This window comes from Rhinolophus ferrumequinum, chromosome 6, assembly GCF_004115265.2.
Source record: "Rhinolophus ferrumequinum isolate MPI-CBG mRhiFer1 chromosome 6, mRhiFer1_v1.p, whole genome shotgun sequence".
Classification (NCBI taxonomy): Eukaryota; Metazoa; Chordata; class Mammalia; order Chiroptera; family Rhinolophidae; genus Rhinolophus; species Rhinolophus ferrumequinum.
The window spans coordinates 45,916,154-45,936,188 of NC_046289.1; the positions used below are offsets into that span (position 1 = coordinate 45,916,154).

Sequence of the window (20,035 nt, forward strand, 5' to 3'; positions counted from 1 at the left end):
CCAGCCTTGTTTAACTGTCTAGTGATATTCTGGTATCATTTACCACTTCCATTTTTGCTGAAAAAGTCTTAGTTTGTTAGCTGCAAACTTTCTTCCATGCCTACATCCCCATCATCTAAAAACTAAAAGCATGTTGTTTGTCAAGTAGCGTAACGGTGTCCTGAGATGGTTCTAATGTGGGACATTTGTGATTTGGGGCTATTGTTACACTGGAGGTCATAGTGATCTCTGATCTGGAGTGTTTGTGATCAGACTTTCTGATCACTCATTCCCTAGTTACTTTCTCTGTGGTCTCCCTCAGATCGAGCACTTACCTCATATTATATTGTGATGGCCTCTCTGTGTCTCCCCTCTGCCCAGATTGTGACATAGGAACTTTGCCTAGTTGATCACGGAGTATTCCTGGACTCTGGTCGTTGCACGGAGCACACAGTAAGTAGCTGCTCAATAATTATTTGTTGAATAAGTGAATAGGCTTCGAGGTGGCAGTGCTTCATTGTGATGCAAAACAATGTGACGCCTGCTGTTTGCAATCTGGATTGACCATGAATAGAGTCGGGAGCTTTGATGATTGTGTTGAAGTGCCTGTGATTGTGGCCTGCAGGGAGTGTGCTGGGAGAGTTCCTGCACCAGAGATTGTCACTGATCTGTGGGAAGGACCAGCACCGATAGCCAGTGGCGGTGATGTCACCTTGAGTGATTGGGATCTAAAGTGACTCTGAACAAGTTAGTGATGGCTTCCACCGCGGCTGTCAGGTGACTGTGATGCTGACCCACAGAGATTTGGCTTCAGATGACCACCAGCCAGTGTCAGGCCTTAACTATTGACCTGAGATGTGTATCTTCAAGGTGCAGAGATTGTTGATCCCAGCTGACAGCTGAGGTTATTGACCTGCAGTGTGAGCTGAGGTAAATGAGATCTGTGGGCTTGGGCCTCGTCTGGGAATGGCGCTAATATGTGTCTAGTACTCTTAGAATTTAGATTTTGTTTTAATAAAATATCCTCTCAGGGCATACAAAAGACACAGTCCTGCTTGGCCCCACGCAAACAAGGCGTAGGGACGAAGTGTAGATCGGGTCAAAGCTCAGTAAACTCTATTTGAAATACAACGCACCTTTGGGCAGCGCTGCCACAGCCATGGCCACAGCCAACCCCCAAAACTGCTCCTCACCCGGACCCTCTCCCCACCCGCCGCTACCCCTCCTGGTGCGCCTGCGCAGAGGTGGGGCGGTACTTTGCCCTTTGTTGTGGGCCCCAGTTTCCCAGGACACCGCGCGGCACTGGGGTGGGGCTATGCAGATGAGCACTTGGGGGCGGGGCGGTTGCGGCGGCGTCGGCGGCGGCCGGGGAGGGTCAGTTGGAGGCAGGCGCTTGCTGAGGCAGGAGGAGGGCCTGGGCCCGCGGCCTGACAGGGACTTAGCCCGCAGAGATCGGCCCCGCGCGCGCGACCCCACACCCACCCACTCATCCACCTACCCACTCCCTGCGCCGCCTCCTCCCACCCTGAGCAGAGCCGCCGAGGATGATAAACACCCAGGACAGGTAACGGCCCGGCCCAGGCTCCCCGCCCCCATCCTCCCCATATCTGCTCCAGAGGCCTCCTCCCCCACCAACCAGCCGGTCCCAGTCCCGCCAAGGGCCCCATCCGCCCGGCCCTGGGTCCCTTCCCCACTTCAGCCACCCCAGTCCGAGCCCCAGCCCCACAACGGGGCCTCCTTCCGTCCTTTAGCCCCCCTCCCGCCAGCCTGGCCCATCCCCCTCATCCGGGTCTCCTGCTCCTGTAAAGCCCCCACAAATCGGGACCCAACCTTCCAATCAAGTCCCCATTTCCCTTCAGCTCCGCCGAACGGTGCCCCATTTCCAAAGTGGGCTTTCTTCCTCATCCAGATTCTCCAAATTGTTTCCCATCTTCCTCAAATCTAACCCCCCCTTTAAATCACTTAACCCTGCCCTTTGAATCCTTCCCTAATTCAAACTGCACCCTCCAACCAGACTCGTGTGTTATCACTGCTGTCCCCTGCGCCCCAGGTCGGGCTCCATCCTTCAGTTCTCCACTGGACCCATTACCCCCACCCGTCACCCTCCACTGCTGTCCGCAGGCCTAACAGCCTTTACAATGACGCCCAGCCCTCCTCTCCGTCCCTCACTGCGGCTTCATCTTTTCCCTCCTTCCCTCAGCACCCCTTTCCCAGTGAGGCCCCATTTTCCCTGTCTCCCAACCTCATTCCTTTTATTTCTCAAACCCTTTGGACTTGACTGTTTTCCATCCTATTCCCCTAATGGGGTTCCCCCGACACTCTTTTAAACACTCCTGCCCTTTAAACACTCCCCACTGGCACTCGTTTTTACTCTTCACTCCTCCCGTCTTCACTGACCCTCATCTTTAGATCATCACGTTACAGAACTCAGCCCACCTGGCTTCTCTTTTCCTACCTCCGGTGCCTCCATACTCTGGACACTGGGACTTTGCAAATTTCCTCCCTCAAAACCCGACCCCGCCTTACCCTGTGAATTGGAGAGTAGGGCTGCACATCTTCCTGAAACAGCACCAATGGTTTCTAAACTTACATCATCTATACTTCCCCCTGCTCACACTAGGCAGAAGTCATCATTCAGTTTTCCTCTCCATACCTCCCCTCTCCTCCTTTTTCACCAGGGCGGCCCTTGTCCTCCTTCCCTCCTTCAAACACACTCTCTGTTTCTACCCCAAACTCTTCTTTGAAACGTCCTGATTCCCCACAATTCCTAACCCCAGTTGTTTCTCATAGATCAGAATGGCTTCCATTTAACATTTAGGTCTAATTGTCTTCCTCTTTTTTTCCCTAGACTGGTTACTGCCCCCTCCAAAATGAGTCTGAAACCCATTCGTTCCCCACACCAGACCCTTTGTCCCCACGTTTGGCCTTATGGCCTCTGCCCCTCACTTGGGCCTCCTTGTGTTGCAAGCAGATCCATTCCCTGCAAATCCCCCTTAAATTGTGCCTTGGTCTGTCCAAAACTAGTCTTCAGTTCCTCTTACAGATACAGCCTTGCTTACTGCTTTTCTTCACACAGGGCTTTAATTACCCCTCAAGGTTCCTCTCAAACTTGGGCTCCCTTCTCACTAAAATAGTCTCTACTTTGCCATTTCTCACTCCTTTAGCAGCACCATTCTTTAATAGTCCAGTTGGGTTTTCAGCTTTTTTTGTGTCTCAATGTTTCCCAACCTGGGCTGCACATTTGAAAAATCAATCATCTGGGCCCCACCTTCAAAGATCTTGTGTAATTGTGCTAGGGTGGGACCTGGCTATTAGGATACATTTTTAAAGCTTCTCCAGGTTAATTCTTTCTAATGCGCAGCCACGGATGAGAAACTGCCTCCCTTTTCTTCCCCCCAGAAGACCCATTCCATCATATTCCTTTCATGGATGTCAGCTCTTTCTCTACTGAAAAGGGCTTTGTCTTCAGGTACTATCTTCCAGGAACTGTCCAGAAAAACCCAAGATACCCACAACAGCCTTTTAAATTCTCCTACCTCGAGTTACTCAGTTCTCAGTCATTAGCCATTTTCATTCTCAGACTCTTATCTAGTCCCTACACCTCTTGTTTATTCCCTACATACAGAAAGAGAATTCACTCATTTCCTGGTTTGTTATGGTCCCACGTGACCCATTACCCCAACTCCCAAGCCCTCTTTACCTGCAGTCCCTGTCTGCTCTTACATTTTCCTTTTCTGAGACTTCCCATGTCCATCTCTGTTTGCACTCCCCTCTTATATTCCACCTCTAATCCCGCCTTCTGGAGCTGAGGAGGTGGATATATATTTAGTCTGCATGCAAAAGGCGTTACTTGTAGAGAAGGCTGTGTGTTTTCCAAGGATAGAGGACCGGCGTGAGAGGGCAGGATGGAGTGCAGGGCCGGGGTGGAGGGAAGCAGAGGAACCCACAGGAAAACCCACGAAAGGGATATGGGAGCTGGATTTTCTTTTCTATTCTTACGGTTTTGTCTTGGCAGTGGGTTTGGAAGGTGGTGTGGTCTCAGCAGGCATTCTCTGGAGTCCTCGAAACTGAGCTGGTCTAGGAGCCAAGTCCTTTGCAGGCTGAACCCTGAGAGATGAGCACATGGGACCAGCAGATGAGTCTTCGCTGACCTTGAGGCTGAGAGACCTGAGTTCTAGTTGTGGCTTAGCCAGTGTGCTTACATGTAAAAGGAGGGGGTTGGGTTCGCTTAACTTGCAAATTCCTTCCAGCTTCCTAAGTGGCAAAACAGGCTTGCTTGTCTCCAGGGCCCTCGCTTAGAGTGTTGGTAATTTGAGGGGCTTGGCTGTGTGACAGGCAGGTGGAGGAAGGAGCCAGCTGGCCTGCCAGGGCCTGGGCTGGAGCATGGCCTCGGATCAGGCTCTTCCACTTTGGCCTGGGGGTGGGGCGGTGTGTGCAGGGTGTCTGGTTTCTTTGAGTTATGGCAATCCTGTTTCCATAGCATGTTTCCCCGACTCCTCTGGCCTGCCCCTAACTTTCTAAAAGGAATCCTGGTAGAGCCCTAACCAGGGATTGTGATAAGAGCCGGATGTTCTTCCCCCTTAGTGTTCTTGGTGTTTTATATCCGCAGAGGGGGGAGCTGGCTGGGAGCTGAGCTCTCTTTGGGTGGGGGATGGGCTTTCCAGCTTCCCTGGCTCGAGTGAAATACTCAAGAGGTGGAGGCTTGGTTTCCTGGAAGAAATAGTTGCAGAGGAGCCCACAGTATGTTTTGAAAACAAGGCTCTTCCTTTCCAGTTTTGTTCTGATGAGTACCTCCAAAATGTCAAAATTCCTGATGGTGGGGGAAGGAAGAAGACACATGTGCAAGCACTTTCATTATAGTTTTTGAACATGAGGTTTAAATCCAAGGAAATCAAGCTTCATGGCCTTTCTCTTCCTAGATTTGCAGGGGCAGGAAGACAGTCTGTCTAGGTCTTGCTGAGAACTGTGACAGTACAGCATGAGCAGAAGAGCTGTTCCTGGCTGGATCGCCATAGTAGGACCAATCTGTGTCTGGTGGGCTTTGAGGAGAAGCACTTGGTCCTACAGGTGGTTTGTGTGTGTGTGGGGGGGTGTGGGGGTGCGCAGGATACAAGAGCACGTGAGAGCTACCTTGAGCATCTTCACTGAACGGTTCTCTGGGTAATGGAATTTCTGTCTCTCCTCCTAAGAATTTGGTTTTGGTTAACCCTTATTTTTTGGCACTATGGCTTGTTGGGTGTGGGGTGATCGGGAGAGCAAGTTTTTCTACGATGTGCCTTCAAGATCATCCTATAGAGAGAGACTCCTAGTATAGTCAAGAATCCCCCCAAATTGGAGGTATGCTTCAGAAAGCAGTGTTAACTAAGAATAGTAATTCCTCACTCTGCCAAGAAATCCAAATTTAGCCTCAGAGTTGCTCAGAAATACAAAAAAGGACTGAGGAGTAGGGTGGAGGGATGTTACCTATGTGTGTTTCTAGAAAAAAAAAGAGTAATCCATCCGTTTTTGAAACATACAGTATACAGTGTTGATTCAGGTTGGTGCCATGATTTGGAAGCAGTGAAGCCTAATTGAAAGCTACATACCAGGAATGGCCACGTAGGTGAGCAGTTCTGTTACATGAAGTGAACAAAACAGGTAGTTCCCTGTTAGCAGCAGCAGAATAAAATGCTTTGTATAAGATAAACCTTAAGGAAATTTCCTAGGCCTTTGATGTATATAAACAATGAAGTGACTCTGCCCTGGGAAGAGGCTGGAACTGGGTGATGGATGACTTCCCTATACAAACTAGATGGAGGTACTTAAAATGGAGACTTCAGGTCTTATTTGAAAGCATGATGATTTAGCTATCCATCGACCTCTGATAGCCTATATAGTAGTTGTGCCTTCCTTTGGTGGAAGATGTACCAGTACCAGCAGTGTAATGAGATGAGCAAACCTGAGGCACAGATATTTTAGCTGCCACCATAAGTGTGTTTCTTGTGGAGAATCAACCAAAACCCAGTTTTGCTTTTAGTCTGTGATTCAGAGTGGTGATGTCATTTTCTTTATAATCGGGTGATGTCATTTTCTTTATAATTGTGCTTATTAGCAAGTAGACTCCCTTTGGCACACAGAGTTGCCCTAGTGAAGTGACTTATGCTTGGCGTCTGACCAGGGCACCTTTGTCATATGGAAAGGGAACTGGCAACTGGAAATCGGCCTCTCTACTCACACTAGACTGGAGGTGGCCATCACCTCTTCCTATTCTTTTCTTCTTGTTTCTTTTTAACCAAGTGTGATGGGCAGCCGTGGATTGGTCCCTCTGTGTGTGGGGACTAGACACCAGAGACCTTCCTAGTCTCAGAGTAAGAGCAGCTTGTGTGAAGGAAGTCAGGGCACCCTAGGGAGTATTCTGTGAGGCAGGGTCAGAGCCAGGACTGGGTCAGAAGAGGGTGCAAGAGGGGAGTGAATGGAGAATGCTTGGGAATGTGGTTTTTATGACTTTTCACCTGATACCATAAAGTCGGTACTACGAAAGCCATCTGACCGCCCTCTTGACATGTAATGGAAACCAGAGAGAAAGGGTGCAGACCTGAACAAGCTCGGGTCACTGATTGAAGTGAAACATGATCAAAAGTAAGTGAAGGAGAATATGAAGTCAAGTATTTGTTAGATTGAACTGAATGGCAGTGAGCCGCAGAATTGCTTTTATATTAAATCTCTATGTAGCAGGCTGTGCTTTGAGCACAGTAAGTATAAAAATCAAAACTGACATAAAGTCAACTGGCAGCGATTTTTAACAGGAGATCCTTTACATTATCAAGAGATGTATGGTTATTTTCTTTAAATAGCAAGGACCCTGGAGATTAAAAATAGGATTTGAATTATAAAAATTTGATTTACCAGCAACATGCCTCAGGAATACATCTGCTCCCTACACTGCCTGTCTGTAGCCAGTCTATGAAATTATAACCTGCTAAGGACATTTCAGACAACAGTCCCAGAATCCTTTAAATTAGAGGCAGCAGGATGTGATATGTCGGTAGCACTCATGTATCCTGAGGAGTGTTTCCACGGGGCATGCCTGATAACGACTGAGAAAATAAAAGGCACTAACAGATCGGCTCTAATCTCCCATCTCCTTTCCGAATTGACTTGGATACCTGACGCCGTCATTTCCAGCAACGGTGTATTTTATTCTTCTCCAAAAGCAGGAGCAGCCCAGCTGGATGTGTGGGCTCGGTCTGATACATTTGCTGCTGCTTATTTAATCAGCCGTGATCTTTTCAGCCTCTAGGCTGAGCTTCTTAAATCATTCTTTTGGTGGTAGAGGTTAAACCAGTCCTGCCCCCGCGTGGGAGTGAGCGGGATGTGAGGAAGGAGTGGAAAAGCTGGGCATTGGAGCCGGTAGAAACAGGACTGAACTGAATATGAAACTTAACCTGGTTTGGATCCTGTGACAGGAAGACTTGTGTTTAGAAGCCACTTTCTCTTGTGCTTAAGTTCCTCCCGGATTCACTTTTCCTATTGAGGTTGGTGGCATACTGTGTCACAATACCATTCGGACACTAAAGGCAATACAAGAAGGCCATTGCTGGGCAATTTTATGCCCCTTCATTTCTTTAACCACCACATTTGTACCCATAGCCCTTTCTTTCTCGCTTCATAAATGACAATCAGGTTTTTTGAGAGAAGCGATTTGCCATTGACAGCAAGTAACTAAAAACATCCATTATGATGGACGATGGAGATAATTATTGTGATCTAGCTACTAAGCTCATCCCAAACCCCAGCTGGTTCTCTTCGGGAACTGGAACTGGATACCAGGGTGGGGGCCTAAAATACCCACCCCCACTCACATACACACTTGCTTTCTCTGCAGATTTTGTGGGAGACGAGGAAAGTTTCCAGGATGCTTGTGTGTGAGTGGGGAAGTAAATGATTTGTTACCATGGAATAGACTTCTTGCATTTATTTGAGGAGAAGTGAGGTGAGGACGTCAGATACACCACGAGCTCACAGATTAGTGCTGGACGCAGGGCAGCCCTAGGGATTCTTTCTAGAAAGACAAAGGGGATTCTGCATCTTAAAAAAAAAGAAAACCCACCTTATTCTGATCTTCTCAGTGGGTTGGTCCCATTGCTTCTGCCATTTGCGAGTAAAAATTAGCTTAGACTCAAGATGGTGGTTGGAATGCAGGTCAGGGGTTGAATGTAACTCCCATCTAAAGACGTGGAAGATTAATTCCTCTGGAAGTAGCAGTGTGAAGTTGGTTAGCACCAGAATTCTAGCACTGCAAGGGCTTTGGTGAGCTGGTCATTTTGTGACCTGCACATTGTTCTGGTGTATGAGGCTGCCCTCAGGTCTGCCCCAGAGGTCTGCCCGGGCCGTGGTGGCTCCGCTCACCCATACAAGCCAGCGGGGGCCGGAGGCGGCCACTAGGGAACGGGAGGGGAACCGGATCGTGGGGTGTGTGTGCCTTTGCTTGGGGCAACTCCAACCCTTGCCTTATTTTTTCCAGCCTGGACACTATTATTTTATCCCTTAACACACTGGGAGGGGGAGTATGACAACTAATTGTCCCTCGTGGAAGTCCCCTCCTTGAAAACAGTAGCCTAGTGCTCTCTCGTGCGCCTTCTCCTCGTGTCTTCTGGTGATGCCAGGAGTGGGGCAGCTGAGGATGCCCGGAGGCAGGAGGGGGCGCATGTGGTTATCACCCCGATGTTGCCGCTGCTCTCGGCCCACTGACACTGCCCCGGGGACGCCGTCTCCCAGGGAAAGTGCCAAGTGTGACTTCAGGGCCCCGGTTGAAATCCTGGAGGGAAGAGAGAAGCCGAGCTAGAGCATTGATGGGTTTGGACCTCCTGTCTCAGCTGGGAGGCTTACACAGGTCTCTTACTGTTGAGGGGCTCAGCGGGCTGCTCCTGGGGTTCTTGTACCATTGCCATGGTAGGTGTGAGTTCAGTTCTGTCGCTCTGAGCCTAAGTGAAAAACCCAAATCTGCCATGCTGTGCCATATAAAGCACAGGACAGTGTGAAGGATGGTGTCTTGCATTATTTTACATCTGGTTTTCAGGGGGAAAAACAGCCTTGATTTATAGCATTTGCTGATTGCTGTGGTGTAAATACTCCGCCTATGGCTGACTCAAGCTACCAAAATGACATCATTACATGCCTCGTTGGGAAGACGTGCACAGCGGGGTGAGCTGGCTGAGTCATGGTGTACACGCACAGACAATTTACCCCTTTACTTGCTTCACTTGCCCCTGGCCTGTGTGAGCTACATCTCAGCCTAAGGAGCCATGAAACTGGATTCAAAGAAGGCAGTGGAGTAGGTTTGGAATCCTGCTGGGTTCCCCTGAAAGGCACGGTGGCCAGTAAGGGCACGTACCAGGTGATGACTGGCTTCCTTGCTTAGGTCACAGCACGTACACCTCCTCCCAGCAACACCCCTTCCCACCCCAACACTACGCACCTGAGTGTCCATTCTCACCGTGTCAACATTACAACTCACATGCTCTAGTGATCTCCTCTCTGGGAGCCAAATCCCCGGTTTAATTCAGTTCTTGACCCTAGACAGATATGGGTATGCGATTTCTGTCCAGTTCCTCTAGGTCAGGGAGGAGGCCATCATTGGAAAAGTGGCCTTGGCAGTTCCTCAGGGACGCGGTACCCATCCCATGCGACTTGCCGAGGCCTGTTTGCCTCTTCAGCCTACATCGATTGTGTAGGCTTTGTGATTTTGCCACGTAGGTGGTGGACACAGGTGGGGTATGGAGAGGGGTGCTGGGGGGTGCAGGGCTCTAGGCCTAGAAGCCGGCCCGGATCTGGTTCCTCCCGGGGTCTGCCAGCAGAGGTCTGTTGTTTGACAGGCGCTCAGGGTCACACATGCAGGCGGCCTCCCTGTGCGTCTGCAGGACAGCGGCTTCCTGCCCCTTGAGCGCAGCAGTGGTTCTGCGGGCTGAAGTCCAGGGCCTGCGCCTGTGCTGTAGCCTCAGAGCGACTGTTTTGGGAAGGCCGGGGCGGGGCGGGGGGTGGGTAGGATGGTGGGGTACATCTTCGTGTCACTGAGTTACAGCTCCTCCTCGCACCTTGTTTCTTGCAGTAGTCTTTTGCCTTTGAGTAACTGTCCCCAGCTCCAGTGCTGCAGGCACATTGTTCCGGGGCCTCTGTGGTGCTCCTGATGCCCCTCACCCACTGTCGAAGATCCCCGGTGGGCGAGGGGGCGGCAGGGATCCTTCTGTCTCAGCTCTAATATATAAGGTAAGGACGACTGGGGGGCGGCAGGCCGGAGCAGAGCCTGCTGGGCTGCTGCGCTGACGGGCCGTGAGCATCTTCCTGTCTTCTGACTCAGGCCGGGCCCAGAGGGCACTGGGAAGGGCTCTGAGCTGAGGGTGCTGTGTGGCTTTTGGGGAGGACTGGGAGGGCATCGGCACCAAGCCAACATCCGGCCATCTTCTTAGCTGGTGGCTGCATGTTAGCGCTCGTTCAGGGTCCAGAGTGGGAGGAAGAAGGGGGGAATGGGAGAGCGCTTCCTGTAACGACTCCTTCCTTAGTTTCCCTTGAGAAACACCAAGGGCCCGGAGTTTTCCCATTGTCCTCACTCACCCTTGGCATCCTGGCCTCAGTCGCGCCAGATTAGGAAGGGGGAGGGTAGAGTGCAGGTGGCGGTGAGAGGGGGCCTTGTGTCTCAATCACCTGTCACCCTGCAGCACAGGGCACAGCCCAGGGCTTTAGAGAACACTGGACTCTGCCCTGGGAATGGTCCGGGCTGGGGCAGCCTGCCCTTTGCTGGCTTTTAAGGTCCTGTGATTGAGGCCCACAAGCTGCTTTGGCTGCTCCCTAAGACTGACCCTGAAAGGTAGCAGGGTGGCTGAGTTCTGGTCCCTTGAGGGCCCTGTGGTCCACCTGGAAGCAGTCTGGGCCCCAGCCAAGCCCTCACATATCTCATTTGTTTCTAGTATTTCTCTTTCCGAGGGGGAAGGGAAAGAGCATGGTGGTGGGGGGACCAGCATGGGCTTTGAGTCCGGGATTCCTGGTTTGAATCCCAAGTCTGCCATTTACTAGCTGTGGAGCCTTGGATCAGTTGTTTAATTGTTCTGAGCCCCTAATGTCTGATTTAAAATGGGGGTGTTAATGCCTACGCCAGTGCTTATCGTGGTGATTGAGAAATGGGAAAGCATCTTGCACAGTACCTGGCATCCAGTGGACACTTGGTAAAATTTCTGTTTCCCATCACAGGGGCTTTTAGCCGACATCAGCTGGTCTTAGTGGCTGATGAACGCCGGCCCCGTGTAGCCAGCCTGCAGCTCTGTATTTTCAGCGTGCCCTGTCCCATGCTACCCAGTACCGCCTAGGTTAGGGAGCCTAGATGTGGCCAGAAGCAGTAGTGACGTGTCCCCTGACCTGGTCTCTTCCCAGGACGAGAAGCTCACTGTGACCCAGGACCTCCCCGTGAACGATGGGAAACCTCACATCGTCCACTTCCAGTATGAGGTCACCGAGGTGAAGGTCTCTTCCTGGGATGCAGTCCTGTCCAGCCAGAGCCTGTTTGTAGAAATCCCAGATGGATTATTAGCTGATGGGAGCAAAGAAGGGTAAGGAGCAAGGGCCGGGGAAGGGGATGGGGCAAATGGGGAAGGAAGGAGGTCGCATTTCAGACAAGGGCATGTGCTTCCTGGGGAGGACAGAGTCCTCTGCCTTCATCCTGAGCTCTAGGCCTCCCAAGCAGATACCATTTTGTGACAGGCAGGCTATTTTTAGCCAGTAAAACAGGCCTGCTCTGGGTTATAATTAAAGCAGATCATTATCACATTAACCAAATCCCTGTCATTAATCGCCTCATAGTTCACTCTTCCCAGCGGACAGTAAATGCTCCTTGAGCCACCATACAATGGTGCAGTTCAAAAGGCCAGGAAGCTCAGATCCGGTGGGATTTCATTGGATTGGGCAAGACCCTCCAAGCAGCCAGGTGTGTGAGAAAGTCCTGAGGAGGGAGTTCTCTTGAGTGGCTGCAGCCTCTGGAGGAAATCCTTCTTGCAGTGTTAGGACCCAGAGTCCCTCTCTGTGGCAGGCGATCATTATCCAACTTGGCATCTTTGGAAAGCCCTTGAAAAACTGGGTTTCCTCCCTAGGTCCCATACTGTCTTAGGAACTGCATTAGTTAAGTCGGTTAATTTCAGAGGAAGAACCCCTAATTCTAGGAAGAGAGAATTCAGTAACCTTTTTCTTTTTTAAAATTTTATTGGGGAATATTGGGGAACAGTGTGTTTCTCCAAGGCCCATCAGCTCCAAGTCATTGTCCTTCAATTTAGTTGTGGAGGGCGCAGGTCAGCTCCAAGTCCAGTTGCCGTTTTCAATCTTTAGTTGCAGGGGGCACAGCCCACCATCCCATGCGGGAATTGAACCGGCAACCTTGTTCAGAGCTCGAAATCTAACCAACTGAACCATTCAGCTGCCCCCAGTAACCTTTTTCTTAGAGATTGTGGCTTATTTTTTTCTGAACTTAGGGCTCCTGGGGTCTTGAAATAGGAACCTTCTCCCTGAAGTTTCTCTGTGTATAAGCCTTTTTGGGGGTGGGTGGCTGGGAAGTGTAGAGGTGGTAGTGGGCCTGAGTTTTCTTTGCTTCTTGCAGATTGTTAGCACTGCTAGAATTTGCTGAAGAGAAGATGAAAGTGAACTACGTCTTCATATGCTTCAGGAAGGGCCGGGAAGACAGAGGTGAGGAGTCAAAGCAGTCTGAGACCTTCCCAGAAAATGGGGGCCAGGGGACGGGAAAAGGGGGCTCCTGTATAGTGAGGGGGGCCCTTTTAGTTTGCCCTACAAACCTGGCAGTCATGGGGGGCAGTACCTGAAGTACCTGTCTTTAGACAAGGCCTAGAGCTTATTTATTCCATTTTATGTTTTGGCCTTTTCCTTGATTTGAGCCTCCTCTTGTATTTCTTATCAAAGTCCTTTTTATACTCTCATCTTCTGCAGCTCCACTCCTGAAGACCTTCAGCTTCTTGGGCTTTGAGATTGTGCGTCCAGGCCATCCCTGTGTCCCCTCGCGGCCAGATGTGATGTTCATGGTTTACCCCCTGGACCAGAACTTGTCCGATGAGGACTAAGGGTCGTAGAGGATGCTTTGCCCAAGAGCCGCAGTGGGGAGAGAGGGGAAGTTAGGCAGCCCTGGGACAGAGGGGGCTCCTGGCTGTCTAGGGAAGGACGCAGAGGGGCTCAGGGTGAGGGTTGCCTATTGTGTTCTTGGAGTTGACTCGTTGAAATTGTTTTCCATAAAGAACAGTATAAACATATTATTCACATGTAATCACCAATAGTAAATGAAGATGTTTATGAACTGGCATTAGAAGCTTTTTAAACCGCGCTGTGTGATGTGCTCTATCTAGCCTAGGGGAGGGCATTGCCTAGAGGGGGAGGGACATCTGGGTCGGGGCAAGGCCTGGAGGGCAGCGCTGTCAGGCTCAGGTTCCCCAGCTATTGGGCTTTCTTTTCTGGTTTTCAAGACTTGTGTATTTTCTTTCCTTGCTTCCTGTCACCCCAGGGGCTCCTGAGTATAGGCTTTTCAGCCCCTGGGCAGTGTCCTTGTGTTTTCTAACACTAGGCTTTTCTGTGTGCATTTGCGTCTGGCCTGGAGAAAGCAGGTCTGGTCCCTCCTTTACAGCTTAGTGTTATTCTGGCATTTGGTTAAGCTGGCTTAATCTGTTTCTTGTTATCAATGCATTTTAAATAGGGGCACTGAAGTTCACTCCCACCACCAGGGCTTTTTTTGAGGTGCCTGGGCCTTACAAAACACTAGCCAAACTAGAATTCTCAAATCACAGCAGGAGTTCTTGCTCCTGGCTGTAGGCCCAGGCCCCAGTGTATCTCCTTCCCAGGGTCACAAAGAGCAGAGAGGAAGAATAGCAACTCAGGGCCTGGGGGTTGTGGGGGGTCTGCTCTGAAGGACTGTCTGCCTCTGCCTGGCTGATGTAGTGCTAACCATGCACCCCCACCCGCCCCCCGACAGGTCTGACTAGTGCCTGAGACCCTGCTCCACAGGGCTGGGGTGGGGCTGGGGAGGTGGAAGTGGCCTGCCCTTTTCTGTTTTTAAGGAACAGCTGGTTCCAAGGGGGAGAGATCTAGATTGGGTGAGGGGGTGGGGGTGTTAGGGAGGCAAGTGTGTTGTGTTACTGTGTCAATAAACTGATTTCAAGTTGTGCTTGGTTTGCTCTTTATTCCTGTATTGGGACCAGCTTCCTGCCACTACTGTCTTTTGAATCTAGAGCCTAACTAACTTAGTAGGGGTGTGATACGTGCCTCTCAGCAAAAATCCTGGAGCATCTGGACAGATAAACTGGCTGAGGTCTCTGGGGACCACATTACATTGCAAAATATGGGGTTGCTAGGAGTCTGGGCCACACTGCCAGAACCCCCTAGAGAGACAGATGTGTACATAGCAGCTTCATCCAGAACAGAGGCTACACATACCAAGAGCCAAGTGTCTCAGTTCTTCCTTTCGTATGGACAGCTGAGTCCTGAAACCGGGTTCTGGCTTTTGCAGGGAGCTGACATTTCCATTCTTGGAGGTTTCTGAAGGAAGCAGCATACACCTTCCTTAGGAAGACAGTTTTCTCCTTTTGGAGCCAAGTGCCCTGAGGCATGGCTGCCATTCCTCTTGGACCATCAGTCTGATGAATAAGCCCTCTGTGCCACGGGAGGGGGCTAGAATCCTCTTGATCGATGTTCTCTCTCTCTCAAAATTTCTCAGTGGCTTACTAGAATTTCTTTCCTTTTGCTTGTTTTCCCAAGTGAAGTGCTGGGACTGTTCTTCCACCTTCTACAGTTTGGGAACTATCTGCTGCTGAGCTGTGGCTGTCTTTACTTTCTCTGAGTCTTTAGGCCATTTTTACATTGTTGTGTGTGAAGCTTGCTTGTGTTTTCACACTGGGCCAAGTCTTTAACCTTGGACCCCCACCTGGTATTCTTTAAAAGAAGTGAGCTCAGCACCTTCACCCCTCCACAGTATTAGTAGGTCTGACCTAGAGATATTCAACTGAAAGAAAGGCTTGAAGGTGTCCTCCACTGAGCAGATAACCCCCAGAGGCGGCATAGAGGCAGTGACTGAAAAAAAAAAAAGTCACTACAGTGAGGTTTACAGCAGATCCGTGTGAATGGTGACAATGGCCAAGGAATCTACAAGACAGGGAACCAAGGCAAAACTCAGTCCTTTTTATCATCCCCAAAGCCAGCAGACAGGAAACATGCCTGAGATTCTGCTGCCCTCTGCTGGTGGATCCTCTTTAATACAGCCAGAGTCAGAAGGTTGCATTGGAAACCCAGGCACTCAGTTCTAAGATTTCCCTTTCAAAAAGAAAAAACCTTTGCTAGATAATACCACTTACAGGAAAGAAATATGGTACCCAAAACCTGCACTCCTATTAAAAAAGCAACTTAGAAGGTGGAATATTTTGAGGGGATGATGGAGTGGGAGGGGAGACGTGAAAGGCAAACTAAGTCTAAATTTAAGAACAGGGATATTAAAAACTTTATTCAATAAATACAACAAATAATTTAAAAAATATACTTCAATCCAAAGCCAATTAAGAAAAGAAAGTAGAGAGAAAGGGAGAAAAGGTGGGGGAAGGGAGAGGAAATCAGGGAAAGGAGAAAGTTCAAGAGGTGGAACAATGGTTTGGTTGGGCTGTTTCAGAACGTACCACCCTTTGAAATTCTGATTGAATGCTCTGACCCAGACACCCTTAGCACTTGTTCTGATGGCGTAGCCATAGGAGCCCACCAGCCAGGAATGATTCTCTGGGCTCTGGATCAGAGCACTCTGGAGGCTAGAATCTGGGGGAGTCAAGAGTTTCCCACTCCTTAAAAAAACCACCTGTTCTAACTCCCAGGCAGGTTGAAGTAGTGCAAACTCTTAGGCAGAGAGCTCCCACTGCATAGTTTCCAAGGTGAGTGTCCTAAGCCAGGGTTTCTGGAAGGTCCCAGAGCACCCAGGGGTCCAAAGCCACTTCGGTGAATGGGATCTAAGGGGGAAGACGGGAGAGGCTGGGGCACAGGATCAAGCTCCTGGGTAAGCCAGTGGTGAAGCCGGGAAGCTGCTGGGCAGGCAGTCTGGACATTGGATTTAACAGCTTGCCAGCAGCCAGGGAAGGTGGAGCTGAGGATGCGGAAGGAGCAGGACCAGGAAGATCAGGAAGGCTGAGGAGAACGGAAAGGTGGGGAGGAAGGAGGAAGCAGCTCAGCAGCAAACTCCAGGAGAAATAACCAGCAGCCCTCACAGATTTGTGATTGTCTCTTAAAAAGATTTATTTTCTCTTCTTGCCTGAATGTACAAAGGCAAAAAGAGTACAGTTTGTATATATATATATATATATATATTTATATATATATATAAAAAAACAAGGAACTTGGTAATGTACACTTTACAGAAGGGAAGAATCAGGAAGACTGAAATCAAATCCAACAGAGCAACGCCAATGGAACAAAAGCTATGAACAGCAACACTGCCCCTCCAGCCCGGGCCTCCAGCTCGCCCCAACCTGCTCCCAATGGGGGGCTGAGCACCAAGGCAAGCGGGTGGGCTGGGGCAGGAGGGGCTGGGATGGGGCTTGGGAGGAGCTCAATCCCAGGAGGGCCCCATGGCAGAGGATCATCAGGAAGCTTCCTGGGATGCCCCAGTAACAAAACAAGTAACAAAGGCCCAGAATTCACAGGGCCAACTAGCTGCCCAGTTGAACCTTAGGGGCATCAGAGTAGACACTGGATGGTGACAGGCGATGGGATAATTAGTGACATGGGTGACCTCAAAGCCCATACACAACTCTTAGGCCTTCTGCAGTCTTATCCGCCCACACCTGAGGCTAAGTCCTCCCACCCCCACCTTGGAGCCTGGAGAGAAAAGATTCAAGAATCACTTCATTTCATGGGGTGCCCTCTTAACCCCTCTGCATGTGGTCCTTTGACCTTGAGATGTGTGGAGAGGGTGAGGTAAGAGAAGGGAATTTCATACATGTAACATACATGTATAGGCAGGGAAAAGGGATGAAGGGAACTGACACACCTTAAATGAGGAAGAAATGGGTGTGAATGCTGGAGAGCAGCTCTCCAAGCCTTGGGGACGAGGCTCTCCCTCTAGCTTCTCTGGGGTGCCCGATGAGCGATGTCTAGCAAGAGGCCTGGGCAGGCTGGCTCAGAGAGAGCCTCAGTCTGGTGGGCTGAGCCCTTCGCAGTGCACTTTTCCAGCCTTTGCTTGTGTGTGGGGGGGATCCTAGCTGCGTGTCTCATCCCTCTGACCAGGTCATGGGTGCCACAGGTACCCCCACCTGTGCTCCTCCTAATGCAGAGAGGCTGGAGGTAGACAGCAAAATCCTTCACTCCAGCACTCATCAAAGATCTGTGTCTCCCATTGCTGCTGCTGCTGCTTCATGCTAGTGCTATTTCAGAGAGGGAAGACTGGACCTGGCAAGGATTTGGGACCAGGAGGATCAGGGATCAGGAAAAGGGAGGGCCATTCTGCCATTGTCACTTTCACCTGCTCTTCTGGGCAGTGCAATGCCTACTTTTCAAGGGAGACGTGAATATAAGGGTTCAAGAGCCAAATGTTTTATAAGGGAAAAAAAAGAAAAAAAGCTGTTCCCTTCTGCAGAACCCAAGGCTGCCCTGCTAATATGGAAGTTCCTCTTCTCTGTGTTACAGAACAAAGTGGAAAGGGCAGGAATGTGGAGCCAGGCCTAACCAATGGGAAAAAATTACTCCAAACGGTTTCTTTACAATATGTACAGAGCACGCTGTGAGTCAGCGCCACAGATACAAAACGCACAACAGTATTAAAAACAAACAGGAACAGAGATGGGTCCTTGGCTCCACCCCACAAGAGTCTGGGAGGACAAAATCAGGCTGAAATTCAGAGTCATCCTTTCGGTGGGGGTGACTCAGGTTAGGTGGGATGAAGGAATCCACACCAACTATTTCCACGGGTTTTCACTGCTCAGAGCACCGCCTGCTGGGGCAGCAGGAGGCAGCGGGAAGGATGGGGGAGGGAGGCTGCTTGGGGCCTGCTAAGAGGTGTAAAACTGAGTTTTTTGCATGGGCTCAAAACCCAACTTGAACAAAAACAAGAACGTGAAGCCTAAAGGAAAGGTCTACAGGGCAGAGGGGCTCCTCTTGGGCAAATCACCCTGAGCCTCTCTACAGCAGGGCTCCGGGGGCCTGGAACGCGGCCTCTGCGGACATTGTGCTTACTGCCCTCCAGCTCCACGCCCCACACGTCAGAGCCAAGTCCTTCTGCTCTTTCTTAAACGGTCACCTTTGGCACTCTGGTCACAAACATCCCTCTCTAGCCTCGGCTGGTGTCTGTCAGTCTCTCTCAATCTAGAAGGTCAAGGAAAGATAGGAGAGGAAGAGAACAAAGGGATGGTAACTCAAAAGCAAAGTAAGAGCTAACGCTCCCCACATCGTGGGGAAGAAGTGACTCCAATAAACCTCCAAATTCTCGGCCCTTTCCCAGTACAAAGAGCACAGAGCCTGGCCTGGGAGACTGCATTGCTAAGGAGAGCAGAGAAACGTCTGCCGCCTCAGAGCCCAGCTCCACTGGGTACCCTCTGGCTCCGAGCAGTAATGGCGTGGATGTGTCATCACAGGGTCTCTAAGGAACACATAACCTCCCATGGTCAGTGGCCCCTAAACAAAAACATGTGTTACAAAGAAACACGGCTTGTATTGGCACACACGGGGTTCTAGACTGAGCTATAGAACATCATGTACTTGTGTACCGAAGAACCACATGCTTGTGGCCCCAAGTGAGGAGGACACTCAGCGGGCTGCCTGGACAGGACATCTCAGAATGGATGGGTGTGCTGAGGGCCTGTCTCCTGGGCCTGGGCCTCAGCTGACCTGCAGGCTCTGCAGCTCCCGATGCTGGGGAATACTCTTTTACCTGCCTGAGTTGTAAGGGCCAAGTAGTGGAAAAGAGGAGGAGAGATCAGCGTGGGGACCCCCCTGGGAAAGGCACCGAGGGGCGAGGAGGGAAGAGAGACAAGGGCAAGGGGTTGGGGCTAAGAAGCAGCAGGACTCAGTGGGGATGAAGGTTCTATTCACAGACTCCATTCATGCTCCAGCTCACCCCCAGTATCCCTGGGGGGCCCTGTGCTGGTGTGGAGACCCCTGGCCCTCTGCCTGACAGGGAGAGCCCAAGGCCATGGTGGGGCAAATACCTGGGTTTTCCTTTTCAGGCTGGGCTCTGAGCATTTATATGTGCTCATGTGAGAGGGGAGAAGTCTTCATGTTTGAAGACCTCGTTTTCACAATTACAGAGAAAACAGCCCCCAATTTCTTTCCTGAGATTCTAATTCCTCCTCGTGCTGTCAGTTCCCAGGGCCCAAACCACTGGGGAGATGCAGGATCTGGTGATGGTGGTAATGATGGTGAGAGAGGGGATGGCTGTTGTGCTGTCTTCAGACCTTACCCAGTGCTTGGGGGTCCCTCCCCGGGGAATGGGGGAGGGGTCGGTACTCCTCCGGCAGCTGACCAGGGACTTGGGGAACAGAGCAGTGACTTCTCTGGGCTGAGCCCTCTGGTTGCTCCCCATGCCTTCATCTCCACAGAGGCCACGACAGTCACAACTGTGGCCGAGAGAATAAATATTTTTGCTAAGTACCAGCTCTCCAGCTCCTGAGGAAGAGGGAGGGTCGGGGAGTCCGGGGGGCTGGCGGAGGCGAGATCGCCCAGGGTCTGCCTTCGGTCATGGTGGGAACACGGCAAACAGGATGATCAACACCATTGAACTGATGTCTAAATGCCACCTCCAGCACCTCCTTGGGCGAGCCAGTCAGGGCTGTGAAGCTGACGTTATCCGGGCACTTGGGGTTCTGCAAGGGAAACACGGACAGATAACCAGGCATTCAGCCAGCTGGCATAACAACCACAAGGTGGCGCTCCACGAAAATGAACAGCAGGGGAGGCTGGTACCAGGCTCCAGAGGGGACAGGGGACGTATCTGAGCACGTGGCTTCATGGAACACTTGTACAAGAGGCTGGGCCAGCGATTCCCCATTTCCAGACCGCTGACCCCAGACAGCTA

General features: G+C 50.8%; 2 protein-coding genes across 3 annotated transcripts in view; one reads left to right on the top strand and one right to left on the bottom strand.

Annotated features, from left to right (window-relative positions):
* Positions 1–1,332: 1,332 nt before the first annotated feature.
* On the top strand, positions 1,333–14,159 carry OAZ2 (ornithine decarboxylase antizyme 2). Its single transcript, XM_033108718.1, is given in 6 exon segments — positions 1,333–1,543; positions 10,067–10,142; positions 10,144–10,224; positions 11,383–11,558; positions 12,596–12,681; positions 12,940–14,159. Coding segments are annotated over 6 exon segments (570 nt in total). The 5' UTR covers positions 1,333–1,523; the 3' UTR covers positions 13,071–14,159.
* A 3,778-nt stretch (positions 14,160–17,937) lies between these two features.
* Positions 17,938–20,035, bottom strand: part of ZNF609 (zinc finger protein 609) — a 183,792-nt gene continuing 181,694 nt past the window's right edge. For both annotated transcript variants that reach the window (XM_033108717.1, XM_033108716.1), the window contains exon 10: positions 17,938–19,823. The gene's annotated coding sequence lies outside the window, so the exon portion shown is untranslated. The remainder of the gene's footprint in view (positions 19,824–20,035) is intronic.